This window comes from Doryrhamphus excisus, linkage group LG11, assembly GCF_037039965.1.
Source record: "Doryrhamphus excisus strain RoL-2023G ecotype Guam linkage group LG11, RoL_Dexc_Guam_v1.1, whole genome shotgun sequence".
Taxonomy (NCBI): domain Eukaryota; kingdom Metazoa; phylum Chordata; class Actinopteri; order Syngnathiformes; family Syngnathidae; genus Doryrhamphus; species Doryrhamphus excisus.
This window is the reverse complement of record NC_136367.1, coordinates 6,274,064-6,302,027: the sequence shown is the minus strand read 5'-3', so window position 1 is coordinate 6,302,027 and position 27,964 is coordinate 6,274,064. Positions and strand designations below refer to the sequence as shown.

At 48.4% G+C, this 27,964-nt stretch overlaps 3 protein-coding genes across 8 annotated transcripts; 1 reads left to right on the top strand and 2 right to left on the bottom strand.

Moving 5' to 3' along the window:
* Nucleotides 1-798: 798 nt before the first annotated feature.
* Nucleotides 799-6,260, bottom strand: LOC131104391 (photoreceptor outer segment membrane glycoprotein 2-like). Of its 5 annotated transcripts, none has more exons than XM_058051725.2 (5): nt 4,507-4,754; nt 4,299-4,399; nt 2,637-4,228; nt 1,813-2,059; nt 799-1,347 (listed from the first exon to the last, which is right to left on the bottom strand). In XM_058051725.2, exons 3-5 carry the CDS (start codon nt 3,215-3,217, stop codon nt 1,165-1,167), a joined length of 1,011 nt encoding a protein of 336 aa, XP_057907708.2. In that variant the 5' UTR covers nt 3,218-4,228; nt 4,299-4,399; nt 4,507-4,754; the 3' UTR covers nt 799-1,164. The 5 variants fall into 5 exon arrangements, with proteins under 5 accessions (XP_057907708.2, XP_057907530.2, XP_078650708.1 ...); XM_058051547.2 differs by having other exon boundaries at nt 799-1,380; nt 4,507-4,749; XM_078794583.1 differs by lacking the exon at nt 799-1,347 and adding an exon at nt 2,140-2,559 and having other exon boundaries at nt 1,944-2,059; nt 4,507-4,836.
* On the top strand, nt 3,709-23,916 carry cdc42bpb (CDC42 binding protein kinase beta (DMPK-like)). 2 transcript variants are annotated; one of them, XM_058050869.2, is made up of 38 exons: nt 3,709-6,169; nt 6,563-6,654; nt 7,206-7,289; nt 7,412-7,507; nt 7,601-7,749; nt 9,609-9,702; nt 9,786-9,986; nt 10,373-10,621; nt 12,767-12,986; nt 13,072-13,179; nt 13,248-13,381; nt 13,463-13,705; nt 13,934-14,044; nt 14,138-14,382; nt 14,464-14,569; nt 14,656-14,780; nt 14,856-14,961; nt 15,070-15,218; nt 16,638-16,735; nt 16,886-16,965; nt 17,200-17,271; nt 17,344-17,415; nt 17,489-17,594; nt 17,669-17,805; nt 19,196-19,335; nt 19,404-19,485; nt 19,552-19,768; nt 19,981-20,043; nt 20,114-20,355; nt 20,432-20,786; nt 21,329-21,426; nt 21,508-21,592; nt 21,666-21,783; nt 21,866-21,983; nt 22,201-22,422; nt 22,769-22,877; nt 22,955-23,016; nt 23,084-23,916. In XM_058050869.2, exons 1-38 carry the CDS (start codon nt 6,001-6,003, stop codon nt 23,183-23,185), a joined length of 5,259 nt encoding a protein of 1,752 aa, XP_057906852.2. In that variant the 5' UTR covers nt 3,709-6,000; the 3' UTR covers nt 23,186-23,916. The 2 variants fall into 2 exon arrangements, with proteins under 2 accessions (XP_057906852.2, XP_057906930.2); XM_058050947.2 differs by lacking the exon at nt 22,201-22,422 and having other exon boundaries at nt 3,711-6,169.
* On the bottom strand, nt 23,817-27,605 carry vipas39 (VPS33B interacting protein, apical-basolateral polarity regulator, spe-39 homolog). Its single transcript, XM_058051413.2, has 18 exons — nt 27,261-27,605; nt 27,012-27,111; nt 26,785-26,925; nt 26,672-26,710; nt 25,880-25,944; nt 25,734-25,790; nt 25,576-25,668; nt 25,464-25,497; nt 25,290-25,392; nt 25,198-25,225; nt 25,056-25,129; nt 24,912-24,987; nt 24,687-24,821; nt 24,588-24,629; nt 24,338-24,514; nt 24,149-24,238; nt 23,976-24,080; nt 23,817-23,906 (listed from the first exon to the last, which is right to left on the bottom strand). The coding sequence occupies exons 1-18, from the start codon at nt 27,351-27,353 to the stop codon at nt 23,886-23,888; spliced, it is 1,473 nt and encodes a 490-aa protein (XP_057907396.2). The 5' UTR covers nt 27,354-27,605; the 3' UTR covers nt 23,817-23,885.
* Nucleotides 27,606-27,964: the final 359 nt, after the last annotated feature.

The following is a 27,964-nucleotide window of genomic DNA, read 5'->3' as shown; positions in this document are numbered from 1 at the left end:
TTGAGTCGCAATCGATTGATTAATTAGTCACATTGATTAGTCGAAATGCTTCTTGGGGGGTGGGGACAGGAGATTTGACCTCTGACCCGGATGCACCATGTGAATGTTAATACAGTTTGAAGAAAAGAAAGGGTCCTGCTGCTCTCCTTAATATGCAAATGTGCCCTCCAGTTAAGTGTGTGTGTGTGTGTGTGTGTTACGTAAGAGTGACTTAATATGCTGCTAATAGTCTGTTTGAGCCAATAAAAGACATAAGCTTCTTTGGGAGGAGGAAGTGGAGGAGGAGAATGAAGTTGGACCACAGTGATGGACGCAGGAGGAGGAGGATGATGATGATGATGATGAGGGAGAAAGTTTTTGTGTGTACTCACAGCATCAACTTGTCATCGTCTCCTTTGTTGCGATTGGTTGCTTGTGTGTTATGTAACAGCGTGTCACAGATGCATTGTGGGACATTTACACAGCATCAGTCTGACCTCATTTCAGGCATCGCCATGACAACCAGCCTGCAGTGAACACACACTCACACACACACACACAGAGTGACAGCTAGGCCCTGATGATGATGATGCTGATTGGCTGTTTGGAGGAAGGAAGGAGTGAAGAAGATGGAGGTGTGGTGGAGGAGAACATAGGGACAAGGAGCAGTGAAGGGAGAAAGTGGAGGGCTTTCAGAGGAGAGCGGGAGGGAGGGGTAATCTGGGACAACTAGGACCACGTGACCGTTTCCAGGACAACGGGCTGCTCATTGATAGGCTGCTGCCGGTTGAGATGTAATGCCACAAACGGCCGCTAGGGGAGAACACAAACAAACGTTTATTTCTTAGAGAAATGTGCTGACAAAAGAAGCAGATCATTATCATGAACCTGAAATACGGATTTTTATTTGCAGATAAAACGTTTTTATATCAAAGTTACATTTAAAATGTGAATTTGACAGAAACAAGGCTCAATCTGTGTATTGTTGGGCCGTGTCGTGCGAGGCTAAGCTAAATAGATAAACACATAATCCCGGACATAAACATGCTTGTAGCCAATCCACACAGTGAGTGGTGTCGTTGTTAAAGTGGTCACAAGGCCGCTGGTGCTTCAGCCAGATGGCTGCTTCGTGGGACGTCCTCTTCGGTGTTCATCCTGGTCCAGCTGGCATCTGGACCTGCCAGTTCAGCTCTCCCCGGCCTCCGTGGACACGTTCAGGTTGGGGTCGTCGTCCACTTGGTAGCACTTCCCCAAGCTTTTGATGATCTTCACGTTTGATCGGGCTGTTTCTGCCAGGCTGTTCTCCAGAATCCAGCCAACCGACTCCAAGTCTGGATCCCCCAGAAGGAGAACATTCTCCATGGCCGTCTGCAGGAAACGGACCCCTGTCAGAACCAGTAGCTGGCAGGAGAAATCATAATGCACAGGAAGTGTGTTTAGTGCCCTCTCGTGGTCGTACCGAGGACAACCGTTTATAGAAAGTTATTGCGGGTGGGGGCTTCCTGATTTACAACAATAACATACTTTTACCGGAGTTGCATTATTTTTATTGCTGTATCATACCTTCCAACATCCGGGTCTAATCTTACACGTCACTTCCTGTTTCCTGTTAGCACGTGAGTAGTGCAGGACTACATTGAGGTACTATCTTAGCTTGCCTGCTAAATCAAATGATTGCGTTGGTTGGAAAGCGGAAATGTTCTACCAGAAGACTAATCGGAGACCAAAATGGACCTAGGTTGCTTATTTTTTGTGTCTTCCAGGAAACGGGAAGGTGTACTAAGTATTTAAGATGAGATGTCGACCATCTTGAGGCCTGTGGTGACGCAGTACCTCAAACAACCAGATGAGCAGCACGCCCACGCCCATGGACTTCATGATGCCGGTGTAGTGGTCCAGCAGGGCCTGCCGGCAGCCCCCCTCCCACAGGTTCTGTTGCTGGCTCCGAGCGTCATAGTTGAAGTGGGCGGAGCTGTTGCTGACCTGGTGTTGGATGCATGGGCGGGGAGAAAAGGTGCTGCAACAGCTGAATGGAACACCGTCAATCAAGTACTTCCCCTGCACGTTACTCCTGAGACGTCTGCAAGGGACGAGGAACAACTCTTAGATGGGGACCAAAAGGGGGCCAAGAGGACACAGAAGAACCAGCAAGCCATTGACCATTGAAGACAAAGAGGGACCGGTGGGGATGAAGAGGGACCGGTGAAGATGAAGAGGGACCATTGAGGATGAAGAGGGACCGGTGAGGACGAAGAGGGACCGGTGAGGATGAAGAGGGACCATTGAGGACGAAGAGGGACCATTGAGGACGAAGAGGGACCATTGAGGACGAAGAGGGACCATTGAGGACGAAGCTGGACCTGTGAGGACGAAGCTGGACCTGTGAGGACGAAGCTGGACCTGTGAGGACAAAGAGGGACCGGTGAGGACGAAGCTGGACCTGTGAGGACAAAGAGGGACCGGTGAGGACGAAGCTGGACCTGTGAGGACAAAGAGGGACCGGTGAAGACAAAGCTGGACCTGTGAGGACAAAGAGGGACCAGTGAGGATGAAGCTGGACCTGTGAGGATGAAGCTGGACCTGTGAGGACAAAGAGGGACCATTGAGGACAAAGAGGGACCATGGAGGACGAAAAAGGACCAGTGAGTGCTCCTTACTCCACCACGCTGCTGCTGCTCATATCCAGATATCGGTTACTGATCCACTGGACCCGGAACCAGTCCCGGTATCCCGTGTTTCCACAGCACTGGAACTGGATCTGCAGCAAGTCCAAGGTCTTCTTCAGGTAGCAGCGACCCGGCGTATCGGTGTCCTTGTAGTGGCGCATAGCGTGCCGCAGTCCCAGGAAGAGCGACTCCTGCAGCTGGCCGCCCACGCTGTAACACATCAGCGCCCCCACCAGGACGCAGAACGTGAAGAAGAAGGTGCAGACCACGTAGGGCATCATGACCAGCTTCCAGCGTAAGAACTTGTTTGGGTCAGCACAGTCCAGACAGATTTTCCCGCCCAGGAAGTTGATGCAGCAGGCGGCCAGGCCCGTGGCGATCAGCATATGTGGCACATGAAGGACCCCCCGGTCTGACATCACTTCCTGCCATTTCTCGATCTCCACTTTCAGGAACAAACCCACCCAAAAGAGGGCGGCGCCGGTCACCACCGAGACCCAGTTTAGAATGCAGAGGATCTCAGCGAGCTTCTCTCTCTCTGCCTTGCTAAAAGTCACTTTGCAGACCGCCATGATGTTGTGGATCACATGTGCAGGGTCACCAGCGGCCCCACATGCCGCGTGCGCTCCTCGTGGCCATCTTGGTTCTCTGCTAGGGAACCTTGCAACTCAGCAAACAAGAACATCAGTTGAAAGGTCGAGGACTCAATCGGGAAGGTAGGACGGTCCTTGGTAGATTGCCTGCTCCAATCAGATTCCACTTTAGTGTCCTTAGCTCCGCCCAGTTGATCATGGTTGACTCAACTTTAAACACAAAACTTACGGAGGGAGCGTCATACATCAACGACTGTCATACTGTTCTTGAACGACTGTCATGTATGCCGAGATCATCATACGTGGAGCAAGCGTCATATGTCCTATGTGGCATGAGCCCTCGTCATACGTGAGGGAGCGTCATACGTGAACCATCGTCATGTGATGTGAGACAACCTCATATGTGGATGAGCGTCATGCGTGATGCAACCGTCATATGTGAACAAACGTCATATGTGAACCAGCATCATACATGCGAGCGTCACAAGTGTTGCACCTGTGAGTAAGCTTCATACGTGGAGTGACCGTCATATGTGGAGTGACCGTCATACGTACGCGAGCGTCATAAGTGAACGTCATGCATGATGGGCGTGGACGTCAGACGTGAGCACATATGTCGGCGAGCAACCATCATACGTGGAGTTAGTGTCATACGTGACAATGTGATTAAGCTTCATATGTGGAGTGGACGTCATACGTCATGAACATCATACATGACGGTAGTGAGGGACACGTGGAGCGGACGTCTTATGTGAGGCGGGTGTCATAGTGGAGCGTCATTTGCGGAGCGGGCATCATACGCGAGCATCATACGCAAGCGTCATCCACGGCGCGAGTGTCATACGTGCTCGTCCGCTGTCGAACAGGACATGGCGGACGTGAAAGGTCAAAGTTCAGTCCATCGAGTCGAAAGAGGCGACGCTCGCTCCTCAGATAAGAAGCTTAGCGGGTATTTCAAGGTGACGTTTCATCACGCAGGCAGGAAGTGACCTTGGGGACGGAAGGTGAAAGTTAGCCAACTGAATTCCAAACAATCAGAAGACATTTTCCAAAGCATCACCTTCAAACATCTTCATCGAAGATTTGATTTGAGTTCATTGACTTCTTCAGCTAGAAGATCTGTCCCTGAAGAGATGTGCGAGGACGTCGCTTGAACGGCCACTAAAACACAAACAGACGTCACGTCATTGCGACCCGAAAAGCCGAGTGAGGATGAAAACATGAAGGTCACGCTGATGGAGAGCCGCTCTAACACACAAAAGCTTTACCGTCCAGCAGCGGGTCATTAGTTGTTCTCGGCGGGACCAGGGAAGCAAGTACTGGATCTGAGTAGACGCTGAGCGGCCGTCATGTGCTCCTAATCTCCTTACAGCTAATCAGCCTCATAAGAAGCTACCAAATCTCCAGGCTCCACCTGGGTGCCCCATGGCCACGCCCTCCAATGCTGCACTGACCCAGTAGAGTCCAGACCCATCCAGGAAGTTAGTTAGAGGTCAGAATCTTGGCAAAGAACAGGATTTGTGGGTCCATAATTAATTTGCAAGTCACTTCCTGTTGTTGCATGAGGCGTTTCCTCCTGACAAACGTTTTTTTTTGTTAGTGGTGGTCCCTAAGTTTTAGTCTGCCTCCTGTTCTGCTACAATGCATGTAGTTCCGCCATCTTGCCACTAGATGTCAGACAATAACAAAAAAGAGGCCCTGTCACTCTTGGCTGAGTCCTGGTAAATGATGGAAATGGAATTTGTCCATTATTGATTTTTTTATATATTAATGTCTTCCTCTTCCAACTCCTTTGAACTTCATAATCTTATTTTGTTCTGACATCCGGTACAATGAATAAATTAATTAAGTCGTGTCTGTCGGCCTTTGTGAATTGTTGCCATTTGCTGTTATCCGTTGACACCGTCGTCTGTTGTCACCGTCGTGACGACTCACGCGTCGGTTCTCGTCTCCTCCTGGCTCCTGTGGGCCCGTGATGTGACGTCACGTATCCCTGCGTTTCCGGCAGGGAAGGTTGGGCTGTCCCTCTCGGTTTTATCAAGTGACAACAACCTAAAGGGGTCAACATCCGGGAGCATTTGCTTCTGTATGCACACTAAAACATAGATGTGTATTTTGGCAAATTGCAGATGAGGTTAATAGTTGTAATATGGTTATGTAATGTTGTATGATGTCAACCATTGAAAGAAATGACGCAAATTCCCCATTAAACTTCACCGAGGACTTCACTGAGGACCAGCGTCTAACGTCTTTTGCTGTGAAAGTCCCCCGTACCGGAAGTGGTTTGAACTGTCGTCATCTTGTCCTGGAAGAGCCGAGTCGACCTGGATTCAGCCATATTCCTGCTGATCAGCCACACCGGTGGCCCGCCTGGAAAGCGCCAAAAAACCCGAACAGAAACCCTCCAGCACGCCCTCCCACGGCGTCCCAGGGGGGGCCGCCGACTGAGTGACTCGGTCCGGGTGGAGCCGGGCGAGGTCCCGAGCTTTTAGGCCGTCGGCCAACATGGAGCAGCGGCGGCTAACGTGAGGAGACATCGCGGTAGAGGAAAGTCCAGATTTGCGGTGGGATTAAAGCACACTCGGACGCGGGCCTGCCGGTTGAACGGATCGACGCACGACGGACTGACGGTACCCGCGGAGAACCTCCACGACGACGCCGCGCTATCGGGAATGTTGTCGCGGAGCTAACGAGAAGGCGGCTATTGGAGCTTAGCAGCAAACGAGCCTAAAAGGAGGCTAACGGGCGGCCACTGCGCGAGGATGTCTGCCCAGGTCCGACTGAAGCGGCTGGAGGAGTCGCTGCTGGAGCGGAAGGTGGAGGGATGTCTGAGCGTGGAGACCCTGCTGGACCTTCTCATCTGCGTGCACAGCGAGTGCTCCAACTCGCCCCTCAAGAGGGAGAAGCACGTCAGCGACTTCCTGGCGTGGGGTAAGATCCACCAGCATCGGAAAAAAACACCCCGTGGAAGCCCAGACCACAGTGAAGCCCCTTAGCTCCGGGACTATTCTGGCTAGTTTTGGAGATGTTGGGGCCTCCTGGAACCCTGCTGGAGGTTGACAGTTTTGAAACGGGGGTCCTTTACAGCTGGGCGTGGCTTAGTTAGACGTTTTGGGGTATTTCAGAGGATTGCAATGATTGGATATATGATTCTTTCAAGTGTATGAAACAATGATTACTATTATTACACTGATTATTTGGAAGTCTGACCACAGAAGACAAACTCATTGATCATCAAATAACTTTGATGTGTGTGTGTGTGTGTGTGTGTGTGTGTCAGACTGATTTGTAATAACTGATCAATAAGTGTGTGTGTGTGCGCAGTGAAACCCTTCACGTCCGCCGTCAAAGACATGAGACTGCACAGAGACGACTTTGAGATGTTGAAGGTGATCGGGCGAGGAGCTTTTGGCGAGGTAAAACTGTTTAAGACTGTGTGTGTGTGTGTGTGTGCGCGCGCTTCCTTTTCAACAGGAAGAGTTTCCAGTGCATTTCCTGTTTGCCGCTCAGAGCTTCCTGGCTTCTTCCCCTGAGGTTTCTGACAATCACATCCATGTTTTGCTTGTTGACGACAATGTTAAAAAAAAAAATATGGAGACTAGTCTGCGGTGGGTTAGTTTTGCTCAGTGACCAGACAACTTTATTGCTATAGTCAATCATCACAAGGCCATTGGAGTGTGTGTGTGTGTGTGTACTTTCTGAACATACCATTGGGAGGGTGCGTCTCAGCCACACCTTCCTACCGCCTCAGGACATGGACAACTCTCACAGGACTCTCTTAGCGAGAGGGCACGCACACGCACGACTGAGAGTGTGATGCATCATGGGTAATTCTGGTGTTATTATACCAAATTGTCTGACGCAACTTACCATGACTTACATGCGATTATTTTTTTTTTCACGTGGCATCTGCAATCACGCCCACACGTCACGTCTTCATCATGACTCCTCCTTTGCCGTCTCTCAGGTTGCCGTGGTGAAGATGAAGCACACAGAGAGAGTTTACGCCATGAAGATTCTCAACAAGTGGGAGATGTTAAAGCGAGCAGAGGTAAACCCGTGTGCTTTATTGGGATCGTGTTGGCGAACGCTCTTCACGGTTTGATGCTGCTCTAAAAGTGACTCTTCTGGTCTCAAGCGTCTGCTGGATGTGTTGATGACTTGTGTGTGCAGACGGCGTGTTTCCGTGAGGAACGAGACGTGTTGGTGAAAGGAGACAGCCAGTGGATCACGACGCTGCACTTTGCGTTCCAGGACGACAACTACCTTGTTAGTATCGGCCGTCGTGCTGCCTTCACATTCTTGGTGTGTCCAAATGGACCTGTCATGTGACCATACGGTGTCATATGCCCTCTTCTGCAGTACCTTGTCATGGATTATTATGTGGGTGGAGATCTGTTGACACTGCTCAGCAAGTTTGAGGATCGCCTGCCGGAAGACATGGCCAAGTTCTACGTGGCTGAGATGGTGCTCGCCATCCACTCCATCCACCAGCAGCACTACATCCACAGGTAACATGTGACCATGAATACGTAAATGTCACTTCCTGTTCTGATTCAATATTGATATCTGGCCGTCCATCCATCCATCCATTTTCCTCTGCTTCTCCGGGTCGTGGAGGCAGCAGTCTCAGTAGGGAAGCCCAGACTTCCCGGTCCCCGGCCACCTCCTCCGGGAGGACACCAAGACGTTCCCAGGCCAGCTGTGAGACATAGTCCCTCCAGCGTGTCCTAGGTCTGCCCCGGGGCCTTTTCCCGGCTGGGCATGCCCGGAACACTTCATCTCTGGCCAATAATATTATGTTAGATAATATTATATATTATTAGGACAGTATTATGTTATATATTAGAAGAATTATTATATATATATATTATATAATATATTAGAATAATATATATTATTATATTAGATAATATTAGTAATAGCTGGCCGATATTAGCAAAAACCTGGTTTCCTGTGGTGGCACAGAACCGGGCAAGTTTAATACGACCACCCTCGGTATGCATTGGAAGCGGCATCACACGGAAAAATTCCCACAGAGCGACAAAAAGTCATTAGCTATAACGTCATTGTGGGTAAAACATTCTGTTTGAGTAATATCACTCGATCTAAGTCCTTTCTAACATTCCACATAACAAAATAAGTCTTGTATGTATGACCCGTGCTGATATCGTTATTGGCTGATAATCACTCTGTTAATGAGCAAGGCACTACAGCAGGGGTCTCAAACTCAATTTACCTGGGAGCCACTGGAGCTAGGGTCTGGGCAAGGCTGGGCTGCATGAGGTTTTCCAAAAAAAAAACAAAAAACGCATTTATTAAAAACAGAAAAACTTTTTCAGTGCTTTGGTTCTGACTTTCTACAAGAAAAGCTCTGATAAAACATTCCACTGTTCTCGAATATCTTAATTTTTATTTTTCTGCACAAAATAAGATGAAAAATAAATTAACAAATCAAGAATAAAGAAAATCAATCAATCAGTAACAAAATAAATATAATAATAATAAAACGACAAATAATAAAAACTTAAGAAACCACATATAGTTGGTGGGTAGACAAATAATTTTTTTCAGATTAAAATGAACAAAGCATTATTAGAGCCCTGTAGACATGACAAAACACGACTATAGTCACATTTATACTCTTTTTATTTACAACATATTGCGCAACTGCAGGGTCTTGAGACACATGCTAACTCGCAAACTAGAGAGCTAGCGACCTAAACGGTAGCCTTCAAGTTATTTCCTTTAAACTTAAATAGCCAAAAACTTACCACTTCCACACGGATAGGGAGGATAACTATTAACAGTTATTTAACCTTTAACATGAACATTAATCAAACGTAATATTTTTTTCTGGGTACATGATACCATACAGCATCCATATCAAATTTGCGCGGGCCGCACTAACATTAAACTTTCATATCAAGGCGGAGGCCTCAAACTAGTGTCCTACGGGCCACATTTGGCCCACGGGCCGCATGTTTCAGATCCCTGCACTACAGAGTCAGCCACTAATGATGTCATACATGGGGCGAAGGAGCTGGGGGAGTACGACTTTGGGTTTGATGTCCAAACTAGCAGTAAAAGGTGGACATTTTGGGATAAAACACTGTTGGACATGTCAATTTTTCGCCGCAAACTAAAAAAATTATGCTAACCGGGCCGTACACTAACCAAGGTTCTACTGTATTCACACTGCTTATTATTCACACACATCCAAAGACACGCTAGTTTGCGGCTAGTTCTTGTCTTTTCTGCATGACCACGTGTGCACGTGTCATGGTACTTTTTACAGAGCCGGAAAGCCAGAGGGCATTTTCTTCAAACATTCCAACTTGAAGCTTCACAAAAGGTTCTTTTGTTCCAGAGACATTAAACCTGACAACGTCCTGCTGGACGTCAATGGCCACATTCGACTCGCCGACTTTGGATCTTGCCTGCGTATGATGGAGGATGGCACGGTAACTCACACACACACAGCCAAAGTGTCCAGCGTGATGGAGATGTGATCCTAAAAACTCGTCCTTGTGGTCTGACTCTGCAGGTGCAGTCTTCTGTTGCCGTGGGCACGCCAGACTATATTTCTCCAGAGATCCTGCAGGCCATGGAGGACGGGATGGGCCGCTATGGTCCGGAGTGTGACTGGTGGTCCCTGGGCGTGTGCGTGTATGAGATGCTCTATGGAGAGACGCCCTTCTACGCCGAGTCTCTGGTGGAAACCTATGGCAAGATAATGAACCATGAGGTCCGAAGAGCACGAGATCTTTCTTTTGACCTTATTAGGTTCCGAATGTTTAAATCCAAGTCCATCGACACAGATGTGGAGGCATGATTCAGACCAGATTTTTCATGTCTCATCCTCTGGTGCCATTTCGGGGTCGTCACTTTGTCCCCAGGCTCTCGTTCTACTTCCTCTTTTCTAAATCTGAACTGGCCTCCCTCAGTGGACGCCCCTGTCCTCCATTTCAGTCTGATTTATACTTTTTATACTTTTACTGGTGCAGAGCAATGCAGGTGTTATGAACTATTTGTGGGGGGGAAAGTTGAAAAAGGAAGTGTATGATCATAGTCGTGATAGAAATGGCGTGACGTTGTAAAAGTACTGAGCGTGCCCTCTGTTCCCTCCTGCAGGATCGTTTTCAGTTTCCCTCCAATGTGAGCGACGTGTCCGATTCGGCAAAGGATCTAGTCCAAAGGCTCCTGTGCTCCAGCGAGCATCGTCTCGGCTTGAACGGGATCGACGACTTCAAGAGCCACCCTTTCTTCAGCGGCATCGACTGGGACAATATCCGCTCCGCTGAAGCGCCCTACATACCGGATGTGTCGTCTCCCACAGACACGTCCAACTTTGATGTGGACGACGACGTCCTGAAGAACCCGGTGAGGATGACTCCTTGGTCTCATCATTATAATATTATCATATTGTATGATTTAATTGAAATATTCATTCATTCATTTTCTACCGCTTATCCTCACGAGGGTTGCGGGGGGTGCTGGAGCCTATGCCAGCTGTCTTCGGGCGAGAGGCGGGGTACACCCTGGACTGGTGGCCAGCCAATCACAGGGCACATATAGAAATATTCATTCATTCATTTTCTACCGCTTATCCTCACGAGGGTTGCGGAGGGTGCTGGAGCCTATGCCAGCTGTCTTCGGGCGAGAGGTGGGGTACACCCTGGACTGGTGGCCAGCCAATCACAGGGCACATATAGACAAACAACCATTCACACTCACATTCATACCTATGGACAATTTGGAGTGGCCAATTAACCTAGCATGTTTTTGGAATGTGGGAGGAAACCGGAGTACCCGGAGAAAACCCACGCATGCACGGGGAGAACATGCAAACTCCACACAGAGATGGCCGAGGGTGGGATTGAACTCCAGTCTCCTAGCTGTGAGGTCTGCCTGCTAACCCCTCGACAGCCGTGCAGCCCCTTTTAATTGAAATATTGAACACAAATATTTGGTTAATAGTAATTCAGTATATATATATATGTGTATATATATGCATACTATATGTTCTATGTTCTATATCAGGCTCCGGAACCTTCTTGGCAAGGAGAGCATGAAAGACCATTTTTTGAAAGTGTTTCCATGAGCGCCATGTTGTATTTTTTAAAGACTGAATCCAAATAATATTATTATACTGACCCTCTTAGTGTATACTTATACTCCGCTCAATACGAACCATTCCCAAACTTTTTATCATGACTTCATTGTCGTGCTGGCGGGAAATGGAATTCCTCCTTGTGTGAAGGTGTTGAAATCACCAAGGAGACGTGGCCTCAAACATCCCAACAAGTTTAGTCTTGAATCGCATCAACTTCAACTCGGCTGTTTTTTCATATTCGTCTCGAGAAGACAGAGGTGTGGTTGAGCCAGCAGTTCTAGAAGCTAAATGCCCCCCCCCCAAATCCAAGCTGCTCCTCATCAGATATATCCCTTTTAGGGCCGTAGCATCCCCCCAGCTTCAACACCAGGGTGCCAAATAATGGAGGACCACAATGGTTGTGCAGCAAACTTTGGGTGGATGACTGTAACACGTTCCACACTTCGTCTCAGTTGTGAAACTTTCTGGTGGCCTCGGGTCATCCTGGATAGGATTGTGATGCCAAAAGAAACATGAAAACATTCCTGTTTTCAGTATTTCTTTTGATATATTAGTCGATATTATCGTCACTTTTGCCTTTTGGAGATTGATACACATGTATTATTATTATGTATTATTCTTCTTATTCTTCTTCTTCTTATTATTGTTTTTGTTGCTATAGTAATAATAATAATAGTTATTATTATTATAAAAAATAATATAATAATAATTATTGTTAGAATAATAAATTATACATAATTAAATATTATTAATTGTTATTATTGTTTATTATTATTAATAATAAACAATTATTAATACATAATAATACATATAATTATAATTGATTGATACACGAATGAGTCAAATATATTATTATTCTTGTTATTGTTACTATAATAATAATTATTATTATTAAAAATAATAATAAATAATTTAAATACTATTAATTGTTGTTATAGTTTATTATTAATGATAAGTAATATAATTAATAATACTAATTATAAATAATAATAATAATTATTAAAAATAATATAAATTATTATTAGAATAATAAATTATAGATAATTAAATATTATTAATTGTTATTATTGTTTATTATTAATAATAATTAATATATTAATAATAAATATAATTATAATTGATTGATACACAAATGAGTCAAATTTATTATTATTGTTGTTATTGTTACTATAATAATCACAGTAATAATAAAAAATAATAATAATAATAATTAAATACTATTAATTGTTATTATAGTTTATTATTAATAATAATTAATATAATTAATAATAATAATTATAAATAATATTGTTGTTGTTGTTGTTGTTCACGATGCTAGCAACGGGACGTTTGAATCCTTCTGCGCTCATTGTCGCTCCGTGTTGACGAGTGTTCCAACAAAGTGACGTTTGTTCTCGCTTGGCCTTCAACAGGACATCAGTCCACCAGTGTCTCACACTGGTTTCACTGGGCAGCACCTCCCGTTTGTGGGCTTCACGTACACCACTGACAGCTGCTTCTCGGACCGCGCCTCTGTCCGCCGAGCAGAACTCTGCAGGGAAGAGGGAGGCGGCGGGCAGGAGGTGGAGGCCTTTGAAAGGAGGATCCGCAGTCTGGAGCAGGAGAAGCAGGAACTCAACCGCAAATTGCAAGGTGAGGGCTTGACTTGTGTTCCCAATGTCGCCGTGCGCCGCTTGGTACTCCGCACCTCTGACCTTTTGTACGTGCGTACTCGTAGAGTCCACTCAGGCCCTGCAGGCACCGCATCGGGGAGGGACGCTCAGTCGAGACAAAGAAATAAAGAAGCTGAATGAGGAAATCGAGCGTCTAAAGAAGAAGCTGGCAGGTCAGAAACGGACACATTTCTTCTTGGAAGACCAGCGCTTTGATTCACCCTCCACTTTGCTCTCCAAGACTCCGATAGGCTGGAGCATCAGCTGGAGGAGGCGGTCACCCTAAGACAAGACTACGAGAGCTCTGCCTCCAAAGTGAAGAGCCTGGAAAGACAGGTGAAGACCCTCAAACAAGAGAAGGATGACGTCCACAAGGTTAGATGCTCCCGATGGACTCGACCTCATGGTTCCTCCTCTTTGTCATTTTCTAACCTTTCTTCTTTCCCTGCTGAGCAGCAGCTCGTGGAGTCTCTGGAGCGTCTGAGGAGCCAGTCCAAAGAACTTAAGGAGGCTCATTCTCAGAGGAGGTTGGCCCTGCAAGAGTTCTCCGAGCTGTCGGAGAGGATGGCCGAGCTGCGCTCCTCAAAGCAGCGTCTGTCACGTCAGCTTCGAGACAAAGAGGAGGAGCTGGATGGCATCCTCCAGAAGATGGAAGTCACGAGGCAGGAGATCCGCAAGACGGAGAAGAATCGCAAGGAGGTGATAGTTGTTCCTTGATTGCTGAAGTTGCTCCTTTTCACCACTAAAGGTGACAAAACACCTTCAGCCAGGGTGGTGCCCCCCGTGGTCCACGTTATGGTTGCCCCCATGTTGCCTTTTTTTCCATTCATTCGCTCCACAAATCTTGAGAACTGACCAATTCCCTCCTGACCTTGCGTTGTAACAGGAAGTTAAGAGACCGACAAAGTAAACGTTTTTTTTTTTCAGCTGGAGGCTCAGCTGAATGAGGTGACGGCGGAGGCATCCAAGGAGAGGAAGCTGAAGGAGCACAGCGAGGTTTACGCCAAACAGCTGGAGACTGAGCTGGAGAGTTTGAAGGTGAGATGTCACGGCAGAGCTTTTTCCCACATGGGACCGACGTCTTGACGAGGTTGGACATCCATCCTGGTCTTACACGGGCACCGGTCTCAGTCTCAACAGGGACGAGGAGCAGCGGCAGGGGGGGCGGAGTCCCAGCAGGAGCTGTCTCGGTTGAAGGCGGAGCTCGACAAAAAGGTTCTGTTCTACGAAGAGGAGTTGTTGAGGAGAGAGTCTGCACATTCTTCTGAGCTGAAGAACCTGCGTAAAGACCTCCACGAGTCGGAATGTTTGCAGCTGGCCACCAACAAGGAGCTGCAGCAGATCAGGGACAGGTTGGACAAGGACAAGCGGGACAGGTGAGTCTTGCTCAGGGAAGTTCTGGAATGGGTCATGGGTCACGGTCTTGGCTCAATTTTGAGCTTTTGGCCTCCTTGCAGACAAGCGGAGATGGACGAAGCCCTTGCTGTCCTGAAGGAGAAACACGAGCGAGAGAAAAACCTCCAGATGGAAGAAAATCGCAAACTGATGACCGAGACAGACAAGGTGACTCGCTGATCACATCTGCTTTCGATGAGGTGGAGCTGCTTGCGTGTCCATCAACGCTTTCTCCCTGCCTTGTCCTCCATCAGTTGTGTTCCTTTGTGGACAAGCTGACTGCTCAGAATCGTCAGTTGGAGGATGAACTTCAGGATCTGTCTTCCAAGAAGGAGAGTGTTGCTCACTGGGAGGCTCAGATCGCTGAGATCATTCAGTGGTGAGCTGCTTGTGGCTGCTATTTGAATGACCACCAGAGGCCGCTGTTGTCACGTACTCTGTGCTGTTTGTTCAGGGTGAGTGATGAGAAGGATGCTCGTGGTTACCTTCAGGCTTTGGCCACCAAGATGACAGAAGAGTTGGAGACTCTACGCAGCTCCAACCTGGGGACCAGACCTCTGGTAACAGCCCCCCACCCCCACCCCACCGAAACTATCAAAAGATTTGCATGTGCTTTGGAAGATGAAGATGTTTTTGTACGGCGTGCTGACTCATTTCCCACAAACCAGGACCCCCTGTGGAAGGTGCGTCGCAGTCAAAAGTTGGACATGTCTGCCCGCCTGGAGCTGCAGTCGGCTCTGGATGCCGAGATCCGAGCCAAACAACTGGTTCAGGAAGAACTACGCAAGGTCAAAGCTTCCAACATGGCACTGGAAAGGTCAGAAGTAACACTGGGCTCCCCACACACACATAAATATATTTATACATATATAGCCACAATTTATGTGCAGTTGACCCTCATCATATCTCATTTGGAATTTCAATGGGACCTATTATGCTTTTTCCACTTTTCTGACCTATTAATATAGTTAGAATGTTGTATTCCGGTGTTAAACCATGCCAAAGTCTCCGATAATTAGGTTTGCGCATCTGGAAGTGAGCCCTGGAAGAAGTTTGGGATGGCTCCGAACGCTCAGTTTCAGAGAGTTATTTCTAACTCCGGCTCCCTGTGACCGGCTCCCTGTGACAGGCTCCCTGTGACATCACAGGGAGCTGGACTTTCTTATATGAGAGTCCACAACTCAATACAAAGGGCGGAAAATGGGCGTGATAGATTCCCTTCAATAAATCATTGCTGTTTGGTGGTTGACAATGGCCTATTAGTCAGAAAGAATGTTATTATACTAGTACTGGTACGCTAGTACTATGTTGGTGTAGTGTTAGTACACTAGTACTATGTTGGAATAGTGTTGGTACACTAGTACTATGTTGGTATAGTGTTACTACACTAGTACTATGTTGGTGTAGTATTAGTACACTAATCCAGTGTGTATACAGTGTCAGTGTAGTGTTGGAACACTAGTACTTTGTTGGTATAGTTTTAGTACACTAGTACTATGTTGGTATAGTTTTAGTACACTAGTACTATGTTGGTATAGTGTTAGTGTAGTATTATGTTGGTGTAGTGTTAGTGTAGTATTAGTACTATGTTGGCGTAGTGTTAGTACCCTAGTACTATGATGGTGTAGTGTTAGTACACTAGTACTATGTTGGTGTAGTGTTAGTACACTAGTACCATGTTGGTGTAGTATTAGTACACTAATCCAGTGTGTCAGTGTAGTGTTAGTACACTAGTACTATGTTGGTGTAGTGTTAGTGTAGTATTTGTACTATGTTGGTGTAGTGTTAGTGTAGTATTTGTACTATGTTGGTGTAGTGTTAGTGTGGTATTTGTACTATGTTGGTGTAGTGTTAGTGTAGTATTGGTACTATGTTGGTGTAGTGTTAGTACACTAGTACTATGTTGGCGTAGTGTTAGTACACTAACTTAACATTTTCAAACCTAAAAATGGCTAAATGAGCTAAAATACAAATATACGACTCAGAAAATACATTCAATGATTGTGATATGGAGTATTCCACACTGGCCACTAGGTGGCAATAATGTTACATTGATGAGACAATAGCCAGGCGTAAACAATGAACAACAATATTTTCTATTATGCCTGCTATATTTGGTGATATGTGTGTGACGGTGACATAGGGGTGTTATTTTAGATCTAGAGGACTCTAATAATGTTAAACGACACAAATATGTCTCCTCATCTGTCTTCTCACGCTTTACCCGTCTGTGCAGTAAGCTGAAGGAGTCGGATGAGAGGAGCAGAGAGATGGTGGAGCAGATGGAGAGTCTGAAGAAGGAAGTGGACGACACCCGATCACGCTCAGACAAGGGTGAGGCCGCATGCCGACTCGTCCTACTTCCTGTATGACCCGGATGCAGCTACTCCCCACGAGCTGCAAGTAGCATGCATGCATGCATGAGCGTCTGCAATCGCGATGTTGAGGCATCACATACTTTGACCTTGGATCTCCTGTGTGCAGCGCTGAACCTTCCAGACTTCCAAGACGCCATCTTTGAATACTTTAATACCTCTCCGTTGGCGCCTGACCTCACCTTCAGAGTAAGTCGCCTGTGTTTGGCAGCAGCATTCCCACCATGATGATGTAACTCAGGTGTTGTTTGAGGTTCCTCCTGAATGCTCAGCGTGTGTTCACCACCTTCCACCAGGAACCGGGAGGGCTTCTCGAGGAATAGCTAAAAGTCAGCTGTTTCTATGTTGCTAACCGCTAACTCTGCCGTATGAAGAGCATTCAGGATTCTTTGTCCTCATTAATTCAACCTGTGCAACCTGCAGACTGCTGATATAGACTCCACCCCCCTGAAAACCGACACCACGCCCCCCTCGTCGTCCGCCTCCGAGAATGAGGTAAGTCATTGCTCGTGGTCGGAGTTTCAAAGAAGACCGTCTTACATTGAGACTTGTCCTGTTCGTCTTGAGGATTTGAAGGCGTTGTCGGTGTCAGCGAGCCCCTCCCTCACCTACCAAAGTTCATCTGTGACCCCACTAAAGGTAGAGGAGCCTACAACTTTGTGTGCAGTTTGCAAATTCAATCAACTATGAATACCTTGTTGCTCCTCTGCAGCCCAAAGCTCACCAGCTCAGCATTAAGACCTTCTCCAGTCCGACCCAGTGCACCCACTGCACCTCTCTCATGGTGGGACTCATGCGGCAGGGATACGCCTGCGAAGGTGACGCTCCTCCACGCTCCTCCACAGGAAGCTCATCACGCACCCCGTAACCACCTCCTGTCTTTTCGCCGCAGTCTGCTCCTTCATCTGTCATGTGACCTGCAAAGACCACGCCCCGCTGGTTTGCCCAATCCCGGCTGAGCATGCCAAGAGGCCGCAAGGCGTCGACGTCTTAAGAGGCATCGGCACCGCCTACAAGGGCTACGTCAGGGTAGGAGGAGCCAATCCACCAAACTATTGTTGTACAGAGATACTGCAAGTACTATGTTGGTATAGTGTTAGTACGCTAATCCAGTGTGTATACTGTGTCAGTGTAGTGTTAGTACTTTGTCGGCATAGTGTTAGTACACTAGTACTATGTTGGTATAGTGTTAGTACACGAGTACTATGTTGGTGTAGTGTTGGTACACTAGTACTATGTTGGTGTAGTGTTAGTACTCTAGTGCTATGTTGGTGTAGTGTTAGTACACAAATCCAGTGTGTAAACAGTGTCAGTGTAGTGTTAGTACTATGTTAGTGTAGTGTTAGTACTATGTTGGCGTAGTGTTAGTACACAAGTACTATGTTGGCGTAGTGTTAGTACACAAATCCAGTGTGTATACAGTGTCAGTGTAGTGTTAGTACTATGTTGGTTTAGTGTTAGTACACTAGTACTATGTTGGTGTAGTGTTAGTGTAATATTAGTACTATGTTGGTATAGTGTTAGTACACTAGTACTATGTTGGTATAGTGTTAGTACACTAGTACTATGTTGGCATAGTGTTAATACGTTAGTCCTATGTTGGTATGGTGTTAGTACACTATTACTATGTTGGCGTAGTGTTGGTACACTAGTACTATGTTGGTTTAGTGTTAGTACACTAATCCAGTGTGTATACAGGGTCAGTGTAGTGTTAGTACTATTTTGGCGTAGTGTTAGTACACTAGTACTATGTTGACGTAGTGTTAGTACACTAGTATTATGTTGACGTAGTGTTAGTACACTAGTACTATGTTGACATAGTGTTAGTACACTAGTACTATGTTGACATAGTGTTAGTACACTAATACTATGTTGACATATTGTTAGTACACTAGTACTATGTTGGCGTAGTGTTGGTACACTAGTACTATGTTGGTTTAGTGTTCAGTGTGTATACAGGGTCAGTGTAGTGTTAGTAGTAGTGTTAACAGTGTAGTGTTAGTACTATTGTGGCGTAGTGTTAGTACACTAGTACTATGTTGACGTAGTGTTAGTACACTAGTACTATGTTTGTATCATGTTAGTACACTAGTACTATGTTGACATAGTGTCAGTACACTAGTACTATGTTGACGTAGTGTTAGTACACTAGTACTATGTTGACGTAGTGTTAGTACACTAGTACTATGTTGACGTAGTGTTAGTACACTAGTACTATGTTGACGTAGTGTTAGTACACTAGTACTATGTTGATGTAGTGTTAGTACACTAGTACTATGTTGGTGTAGTGTTAGTACACTAGTACTATGTTGGCGTAGTGTTAGTACACTAGTACTATGTTGGCATGGTGTTAGTACACTAGTACTATGTTGGCATGGTGTTGGTACTGATGCAGTATTGATGGAGGGTTTGTGTTCAGATTCCCAAGCCCAGCGGCGTGAAGAAAGGTTGGCAGCGAGCGTTCGCCGTGGTGTCCGACTGCAAACTTTTCCTCTACGACGTTCCGGAGGGGAAGTCCACCCAGCCTGGGGTGGTGGCCAGTCTGGTGCTGGATCTCAGGTACCTCCCACGCCTGGACTGGGTTGTTTGTCGGGGCCACTTCCTGACCAGGGAACGTTTGCTTGCAGGGATGAAGAGTTCTCCGTCAGCTCCGTCTTGGCGTCCGATGTCATCCACGCCACCAGGAAGGACATCCCTTGTATCTTCAGGGTACGACGCCGCGCCGCCGCCATCCCACCTTGCACACCAAGTTGACTCTTCTGGTGTCGCGTTCAGGTGACGTCATCGCAGCTCAGCTCCTTGCTGTGTTCCGTGTCTCTGCTGGTCCTGGCGGAGAGTGAGACGGAGAAGAGGAAGTGGGTGCGCATCCTGGAGGGCGTCCAGAGCATCCTCACCAAGAACTCGGTGAAGAATCAGCAGGTCCACATCCTGCATGAAGCCTACGACGCCTCGCTGCCCATCATCAAGAGCACGCTCTCTGCCGCTGTGCTGGGTTGGTAACAGCCGTCACTCAAACTCCTTGCTGGTCTTGGTCTGATCGTGGTGGCGTCTGCTTCCTGTCATGTGTGTGTCCCGTCATGTGGTACGTGTTTTACCCATCGGCGTGGTCCTTCCGTGTTCCTCGCCGTGCTGTGTCCTGCGATGGTGGTCTTTCCTGTCATGTGACCATGTCTGGTCGTGATTGTCTTCTGTTTGTGCTTGCAGACCGGGAGCGGGTCGCCCTGGGAACCGAGGACGGGCTGTTTGTGGTGGAGGTGACCCGAGACGGTGAGTCCGCAGTGAAGTCGGGCGTCGTGGGCGTGACGTCGGTTTCAACTGTCTTTGTCTTGTCTCGAAGTGATCGTGCGGGCGGCGGACAGCAAGAAGGTTTATCAGATCGATCTGATCCCGAAGGAGAAGATCTTTGCGCTGCTGTGTGGGCGAAACCGCTACGTCCACCTTCACCCTTGGGGGGTGCTGGAGGGCAGCGAGTCCACTTTTGACGTCAAGCTGACGGAAACCAAAGGATGCCAAGCTCTCACCACGGGGGTCCTGCGGCCCGGCGGCGCCGCGTGTCTGCTGGCTGCTGTGAAGCGGCAGGTCGGAACCTGAGCCGACAAGCTGAGTGGTCCGCCGCTTTTCTCCTTCCTGACTCCCGCGACTGCTCGTCTTGCAGGTTCTGTGCTTCGAGATCACTCGTGCCAAACCACATCACAAGAAGCTGTGGGAGGTGCAGGCCCCCGGCACGGTGCAGTGGCTGGGGATGGTTCGGGAGCGGCTCTGCGTGGGCTACCCTTCGGGCTTCGCGCTTCTCGCCCTGCAGGGCGAGTCGTCGCCCATCAGCCTGGTGAGCCCGGCCGATCCGTCGCTGGCGTTCTTGGCCCAGCAGCCACTGGACGCCCTGCATGCGTTGGAGGTGGGCTCCAGCGAGCTGCTGCTCTGCTTCAGCCAGCTTGGCGTCTTCGTGGACGGACAAGGACGCCGCTCGCGGACTCAAGAGCTTATGTGGCCCGCCACGCCGCTTGCCTGCAGTACGTACTTGGGGGCCATGGGGGGGGCCCAGAGGGCATAACGGCCGGGGGGGGACCATGGGAGGACCATCGGGGCCAGGGGGGACCATAGGGAACAGGGGGACATGGGGGGGGGCCAGGCGGCACAAGGGGCCAGGGGGTTCCAGGGGGGCCATAGGTGGGACAATGGGAGGTCTGGGGGATCTGGGGGGGGCAGGGGGACATGGGGGGCATAAGGGGCCGGGGGATCCAGGGGGAGAACCAGGGGCTGGGGGGTTTCAGGGGGGCCATAGGGGGAACCATGGGAGGTCTGGGGGGGCCATAGGGACCAGGGGGACAGGGGGGACCAGGGGGGCATAAGGGGCCGGGGAGGCCATGGGAGGACCGGGGGAACCAGGGGGAGAACCGGGGGGGTTCAGGGGGGGCCATAGGGGCCAGTGTTGGCCCATAGGGGCCCCTTAGTTTGTATTTGATGTTAATAGGGTGGCCTGCCAGGTACCGATAACGTCTCTTTTCCGTCCAAGGGACGTAGATAACCATCCTTCTCATCTCTTGGACTGCAGGCTCCAACTCCTCCCACCTGACCGTGTACAGCGAGTACGGCGTGGATGTGTTTGATGTTCACACGGCCGAGTGGGTCCAGACCATCTCCTTACGCAAGGTACCCCATCAGAGCTCGTACAAGTTGGGAAGTTCAGACGTCCCGGCTGACACACTGGCTCTTCTGGTTGTCCATCCTCAGATCAGACCCCTGAATGTTGAAGGGACCCTCAACCTGCTGACTTCAGAAGCTCCTCGCCTCATTTACTTCAGCAACGCGTCCTCAGGTAAAAGCACCCCAAGGCCTCCGTTTGCAGGCTCCTCTCTCAGGAACTCAACCCCCTTCTGTCCTCTCCTTAGAGGGAGACCTGACCATCCCAGAGACGTCGGACCACAGCAGGAAGTTAATGGTTCGAACTCGCAGCAAGAGGAAGTTTCTCTTCAAAGTTCCAGAGGAAGAGCGACTTCAGCAACGGAGGTGACGCTCCACGACTCCCAGGCTTGACTTGGGAGGCCACCGCTGACGCTGACCGGACAAAATGGCTTCTCATCTTCTGTAGGGAGATGCTGAGAGATCCTGAATTGAGGTCCAAGATGATCTCGAACCCCACCAACTTCAACCACGTGGCTCACATGGGACCAGGAGATGGCATGCAAGTTCTCATGGACCTCCCCCTGGTAACCTCCTGTCTGCACGTTCTCCTTCCTGCATGTTCTTCGTCCTCCTGTTTGCACGTTATTCGTCCTCCTGTCTGCACGTTCTTTGTTCTCCTGTCCGCATGTTCTTCGTCCTCCTGTCCGCATGTTCTCCTTCCTGCATGTTCTCCTGCCTGACAGTTCTGTTCGTCAGACTGACTCCTCCTTTCTTCTCCTCCTATCCTTCCCTGGTTTTCAGGTTGGTGATGTGGGCCCCCCATCCCCGTCGCCCTCCCCATCATCCTCCACCTCCCGTCACACCCTCATCTCCTCCCCCTCCCACTTTGAACACATCTATCACATGACGTCATCGTCAGCTGGCGTCTTCTTGCTGAAAGACTCCGTCTTCTCCTCCTCCCAGCAAAGCCTCCTGCAGCCCTCCTCCTCCTCTTCCTCTCCCTCCATCTCCTCTCTGGGAAGGGTAGGCCTGCCTCCCCCAGCCAACACACACACACACACACAAATGCCCTCCCACCACCACAACCCCCCCTCCTCCCAGCATCCTCTGCTGCCTGCTGTGTGTCATTTGATGATGTCATCAGTTTTGGTTTCTTTTTGGTAATTGAAGAAACAATAACAATAATAATCCTTTAATCCGAAGTCTAAAATAAGGCGGGAACACAAAGACTGACAGATGATCAATCAACCAATCAAGTGGCGGCTACTCCTGGTTGCTAGGTTGTCACCAGGAAGTGTCCTTACATGTATGCTTTCCCTTTGTGTGTGTGTGTGTGTGTGTGTGTGTGTGTGTGTGCGTGTGCACGCAGGGTGTGATGTCTTCCACTCAAGAGGATGCCGGCAAAGATAAGCCCCGCCCACTGTCCAGCATCTCTCGCCAGCAAAAGAGCAAGACGTACATGACCCGCACAGCGTCTGGTACATCCTGCTACCCAGCATGCATCAGCACGCTTGACAGTCATTCATCTTTTATTTTTACAATTTTTTTCTTGCAGATTTTGGGGGAGGAGCTTCATCTCGCGGTGCTCATGAAGCGGACCAGGACTTGGACCGAGAGGTAACGCCGACACCATCTTTGTTTTGTTCGCATGGCGGGACGTTTACACTGATTGTTGTTTTTGCAGCCGGACTCTTACTCCACCCCATCGAACAGCTCCAACCCCAGCAGCCCCCCCAGCCCCAATTCCCCCCATCGCAGTCAGCTGACTCTGGACTCTGAGCCTTGACACACACACGCACGCACACGCACACACGCGCAGCTGCAGGGGCGACATGGTTTCCAATTTTAATCCAATTTTATTGCGACGGCGTGACGAAAGCTTCCCGCTCTTATTTTGGTTTTAAGTTTGTCTTGTTGCTAGGAAACGCTGCTGACGGCTGCCTTGTTTAACTCCCCCGCTATGAAATCAGTTTTCTTCATTCACATCATTTCCTGTTTGACTTTGGAGCAGCTGTTGCTAACTTCCTGCCGGGAAAAACAGACACTGTATTGAAGTTGCACATTGTTGTTGTAGGAAAAGAAAAAAAAAAAAGAATTGATTATGTATCAGTGATCATTATCCTTCCACTTGCCCTTAACCTTTGACCTTACTTGCCAGGGGGGCGGGGGGCACTTCTGAACACTACTGCTTAGATCCCCCCCCCAAAAAATCACCAGTTAAAAATGTTTGTAATGACATGACAAGATAACACCACAAATAAAAGAATCTACTGATGAAATGTGCTTCCTTTGCGTCGGTGAGCAGGATGTGGCGAGCAGGGTGTGAGACGGAGGAGCCAATCAGAGCCGAGCATCCCATCAGGTCAAACATGAAAGACGCGATGGAGTTGTTGATCATGACTGAAGATGACGGGATATACTATTTGTTAATTTATTGTTTCCAACTAAAAATGCTTTCATCTTCGCCGCCCAGTCGCTGATGCTTGTCAGTTTTTCCAGCGGATTTGCTGCAAGACAGGAAAGGGTCGGATGTCACATGACGATGCGGCCGAAAGACAATCCCTCCTCTTCCTCACCGGGTTGTGGAGCAGCTCGTCGATCTTCCTGTCCTCCACCGACCCCGCCTCCACCTTGCCTCGGTATCCCAGCAACAGCTGTCGGTCTTTCAAGTCCCGGGCCGTCTGATTGGCAGATGGAGGTCAATGCACACGAGCAGCGTGTTGGCTTTGCCCCGCCCCCATGCACTCACGTTGATGACGATGTCGTGACATTTGTGTTTCTGAGCCAGAGCGATCCTCACGTCGGCATCGTCCACCAGGCCCACGTAGTCCTGCAGCACCTGTCAATCAAGTGTACTTGGAAGGTCATCAGAAGCTGAAGAACCACTGAGGTGGACTCGGATTCTTCCAGATGTCTCTCTCACTCGTTAGGAGCTCACCTGCGTGGGGGCGGAGTTTTTCTGCAGGATGTCAACAACTTTTTGGAAGCGGAGCGGAGATTTTTTCCTGGTGAAGCCGAGCCAGTTGCGGCTGGTGAAAAGTGCGTCCACGTCGGACCACGCCTTCAGCTTGGCCCGAGCCGCCAAGGCCGTCACCAAGAACTGCTTCTCCGAGATCTGGGATCACAGGGTGGCAGCTCCTCGCATCCCGAATCAACGCTCAACGTGCATCAAACTCATCCCTGCTCACCTTGAAGCTCTGCCGGATGTTGAGCGGACTGCTGAAGCTCCCCTGGAGAAGCAGAAGGACTTATCAAAGTGAGCAAAGTGAAAGTGAAAGTGGACTGACCTCCGGCTGAGTGTAGTGGTAGAAGCAGCAGTAGTACAAGGTGGTGACGAGCGGCATGTGGAGGATGGAAGCTCTCCTGGGGAACTTCTGGAAGATCTCCAGCTTCCCGCTTTTTTCAGCCTGACGGTCTGCTGCCTGGCAACCACAAAGAACCACCAACCAACCTGACTGGAGAACTTACTGGAAATTAAAAAAAAAAACAAAACAAAATGGTGCCCCCATCACCTCCATAATCATCTGCCTCTCCAGCAGTGACACCTGATCCTGGACCTGGACCTGGTCTTCGGGAGAAAACTGCAGACTACAAACAAACGAGTCAACCTGCATGAGCGCCTTCACCGAGTCCACCTTGCCAATCGCCTCTGTCACCTCAGGCAGCTCTTCAGGAAGTCCCGCCTCTTATTTTCATCCGTGATGCTCAAGTGGTCTTTGTATTGAAGCAGCTGTCGTCATGGAGACAACGAATCAAGTGTAGTACTTATTCTGTACTAGTACTACTGTGTGATCCTACCGTCGCCTCCTCCATCCTCCCGAGAGCTCTGCCGAGGAAAGGAAAATCAACATCCACTGAAAATCTGGAGAGGAAAAGGAAGTGGGCGGCACCTGAACAGATCCAGTAGGAGTGTGTGCTCGCCGCTTTCCTTCAGGTAGAGGATGAAGTGTCTCAGGGCCGTCTGTCTGGACTCCAGCTCTCTGAACAGAACCTCTGACACCCTAAACCATTAACAGCGCACAACACACACACACTCTCACACACACACACACACACACACTCACCTTTGCTCAGAGTTTTCTTCAGATGAATTAGAACCTGAAAACATTTCAGGTCAACAAACCAGGTGTCGAAAAAAACCCCAATCATTCAGAGAGCGTCCAAATTGGTAATTACAGCAGTGATGACGTTTCCATCGTGGGCGGCGACGGCAAAGTCCAGCAGTTGCAATTTGTCGTGTAAACAACGGAACTTGTCCAGGTAGACCGTCTGAAACACAAATGGTAAGTACGCCGCACACACACACACACATGTGCGCACACACACACACACACCTTTCCTTGCTGCATCCTTTGCACCGCCTCTTGAGGGGACCAATCACTGACCAGATCCTGACAATAAAAACATCATCATGACTCATCTGTGTGTGTGGGGGGGGGCTACAACCCAACCCCACCCCACCCCACCAGTGTTACGGTACCTGGGTCTCATGCTTGGGTCTTTGGACTTGGGGAGCCAGGATCCTGGCACACGATTCGCTGAGCCCTGAAAGAACCAAAACATTTTATCCCATCTTTTTTTCCCCATATTTAGGACACATTCACATTGAAATCCAATAGAGGGGGGGGGGGTGTCCAAACGAGGACCATAGTGGAAAACCAAAGGATGCCACTTTGATGTCTCCTGAGTCCAGCAGATCCGCTCAGGAGAATAAAGTGGATACCAGCTTTGTGAGGTCAGTGAAGAAGATTGTTTATTTAGTTTCCTTTTTTGGGGGTTATTTTGTAAAATAGTTCAACTTTCTTCTAAAATAAAATGTATTTTTGTATTTCTAGGACTTTTTGTTTTGCTTCTCATATTTTTTTCTTCAATATTTCCAGTCTGAGCTACTAAATAATGATTTGTTATATTATAACCTGTTTTATATATATATATATAAATATTACAACTTTTTTCACTTAATATTTTGACTTTATTCTCTCTAGTTTTTCATGATTATGACTTTAAAATTTTTTATTCATTAACATTTTTCCCTCGTAATATTACATTATTTTCATAATATTTTTTCAACTTTATTCTTGTAAAATCACTCTTGCTTTTTCCATTTTTGCTGCTGTTTTTTTTCCTATAAAATAAGTTTCAAATGTTCTGCGGGCTGCAAATTGGACACCCCCGAATAAAAGGGACGACCGCAACGACCGCAATGCCTCCAAGCAGACATGGCATCTGTAAAGCCACTTAGGGGCGTGCTGCGTGAGAAGACGGGTCTCACCAGTGTCCGCATACGTTGCCACGTTCCCTCCTTTTATTCCTGCAGACCAAACAGACAAGGAGTCACATGACCTGATGCTGCTTCACCTGTCCCGCTTCCATTTCCTGTCTGACCTTTGAAGAGCGAGCTCAGAGAGTATCCAGAGTTGACCTTTCCGAGGCTCCGAGTGTCCACGTTGATCCTGGGGGGGAAGGCGGCCTCTCTGTCCGTCCTGTGACCGGACGCCGCCGTTTCTTGGACGGACCACGAGATGCCTGATGAAGAGACACAGGAGGGACGTCAGGGACCAGGCTGCATCCCGGGAGGCAGGACATCCAGGACAACCAGGAAGAGGTCTCACTTCCCACCGGCTCGCCGCTCCAGTTGACCTTTTCCACGTCGTCATCGTCGTCTTCGTCCAGCAGCCGGATGCTGTTGACCGCCTGTTTGGATTCCTTCAGCTGAAGCACAAAAAGGGCCAAGAGTTATTTTGAAAAGCAAACTGATTGGACCCACTACATCACGTGGTACAGCCTCCACACCCCCTCGGCAGGTAAGACCATCGACATTAAACGCCCCAAATATTGACATCTTCGTCAAATAAACTCACTTTGCCCAACTCGTCGTCTTCATCGTCGAAGGTGAAGGCTTTAAACTTGGAGCTGTTCCAGTAGTCTTCCTCATCAGCTCGGCTCTTCATCATCGTCCTGCTAAAAACAAGCTAGCCGATTAGCACTTGGACACCCGATGTCACTAATTCATCAATTTGCTCGGACTATCGCAAATATTTTTACGTAACGCCTCCACTGCGCCACTAAGCGACTACTTTACAAACGCCATGTGTTTGTAAATAATCAAACTTTGCATTATCTAACACAAATCAGCGAAAGAGGAACTGCTTTTCCGCTTTGAAGAAGGCTGGTGACCGCGATGACTGCTGGGAGATGTAGTGAATGAAGATAACCAGCGGTCACGTGAAAAATGACACGCCAGTAGGAACAGTATATTTTCAAATAAGTGGCGGCAAAGAGATTCACGGCGTATCGTAAATAAACCTGTGGTTACCCTTTATTATTATCGATATGCATTTATCTCTCTTTTTAAAAAAGTATTTGTCGACACACATCAACAAAATGTCGACAAAAATGACACCGAGTGTTGACTCCAGTGTTAGGACGGGCCGTGAGTCAGTGGTCAGTGTATTGTCACATGACTAAAATTGTCCAATTAGACGGAGGAGCTTCCGTGTACCTGCAAGCCAAAGAGCTGGGCAGTTTGTCAAGTAGCAATCTTGTCGCTTGATATGGCGACATC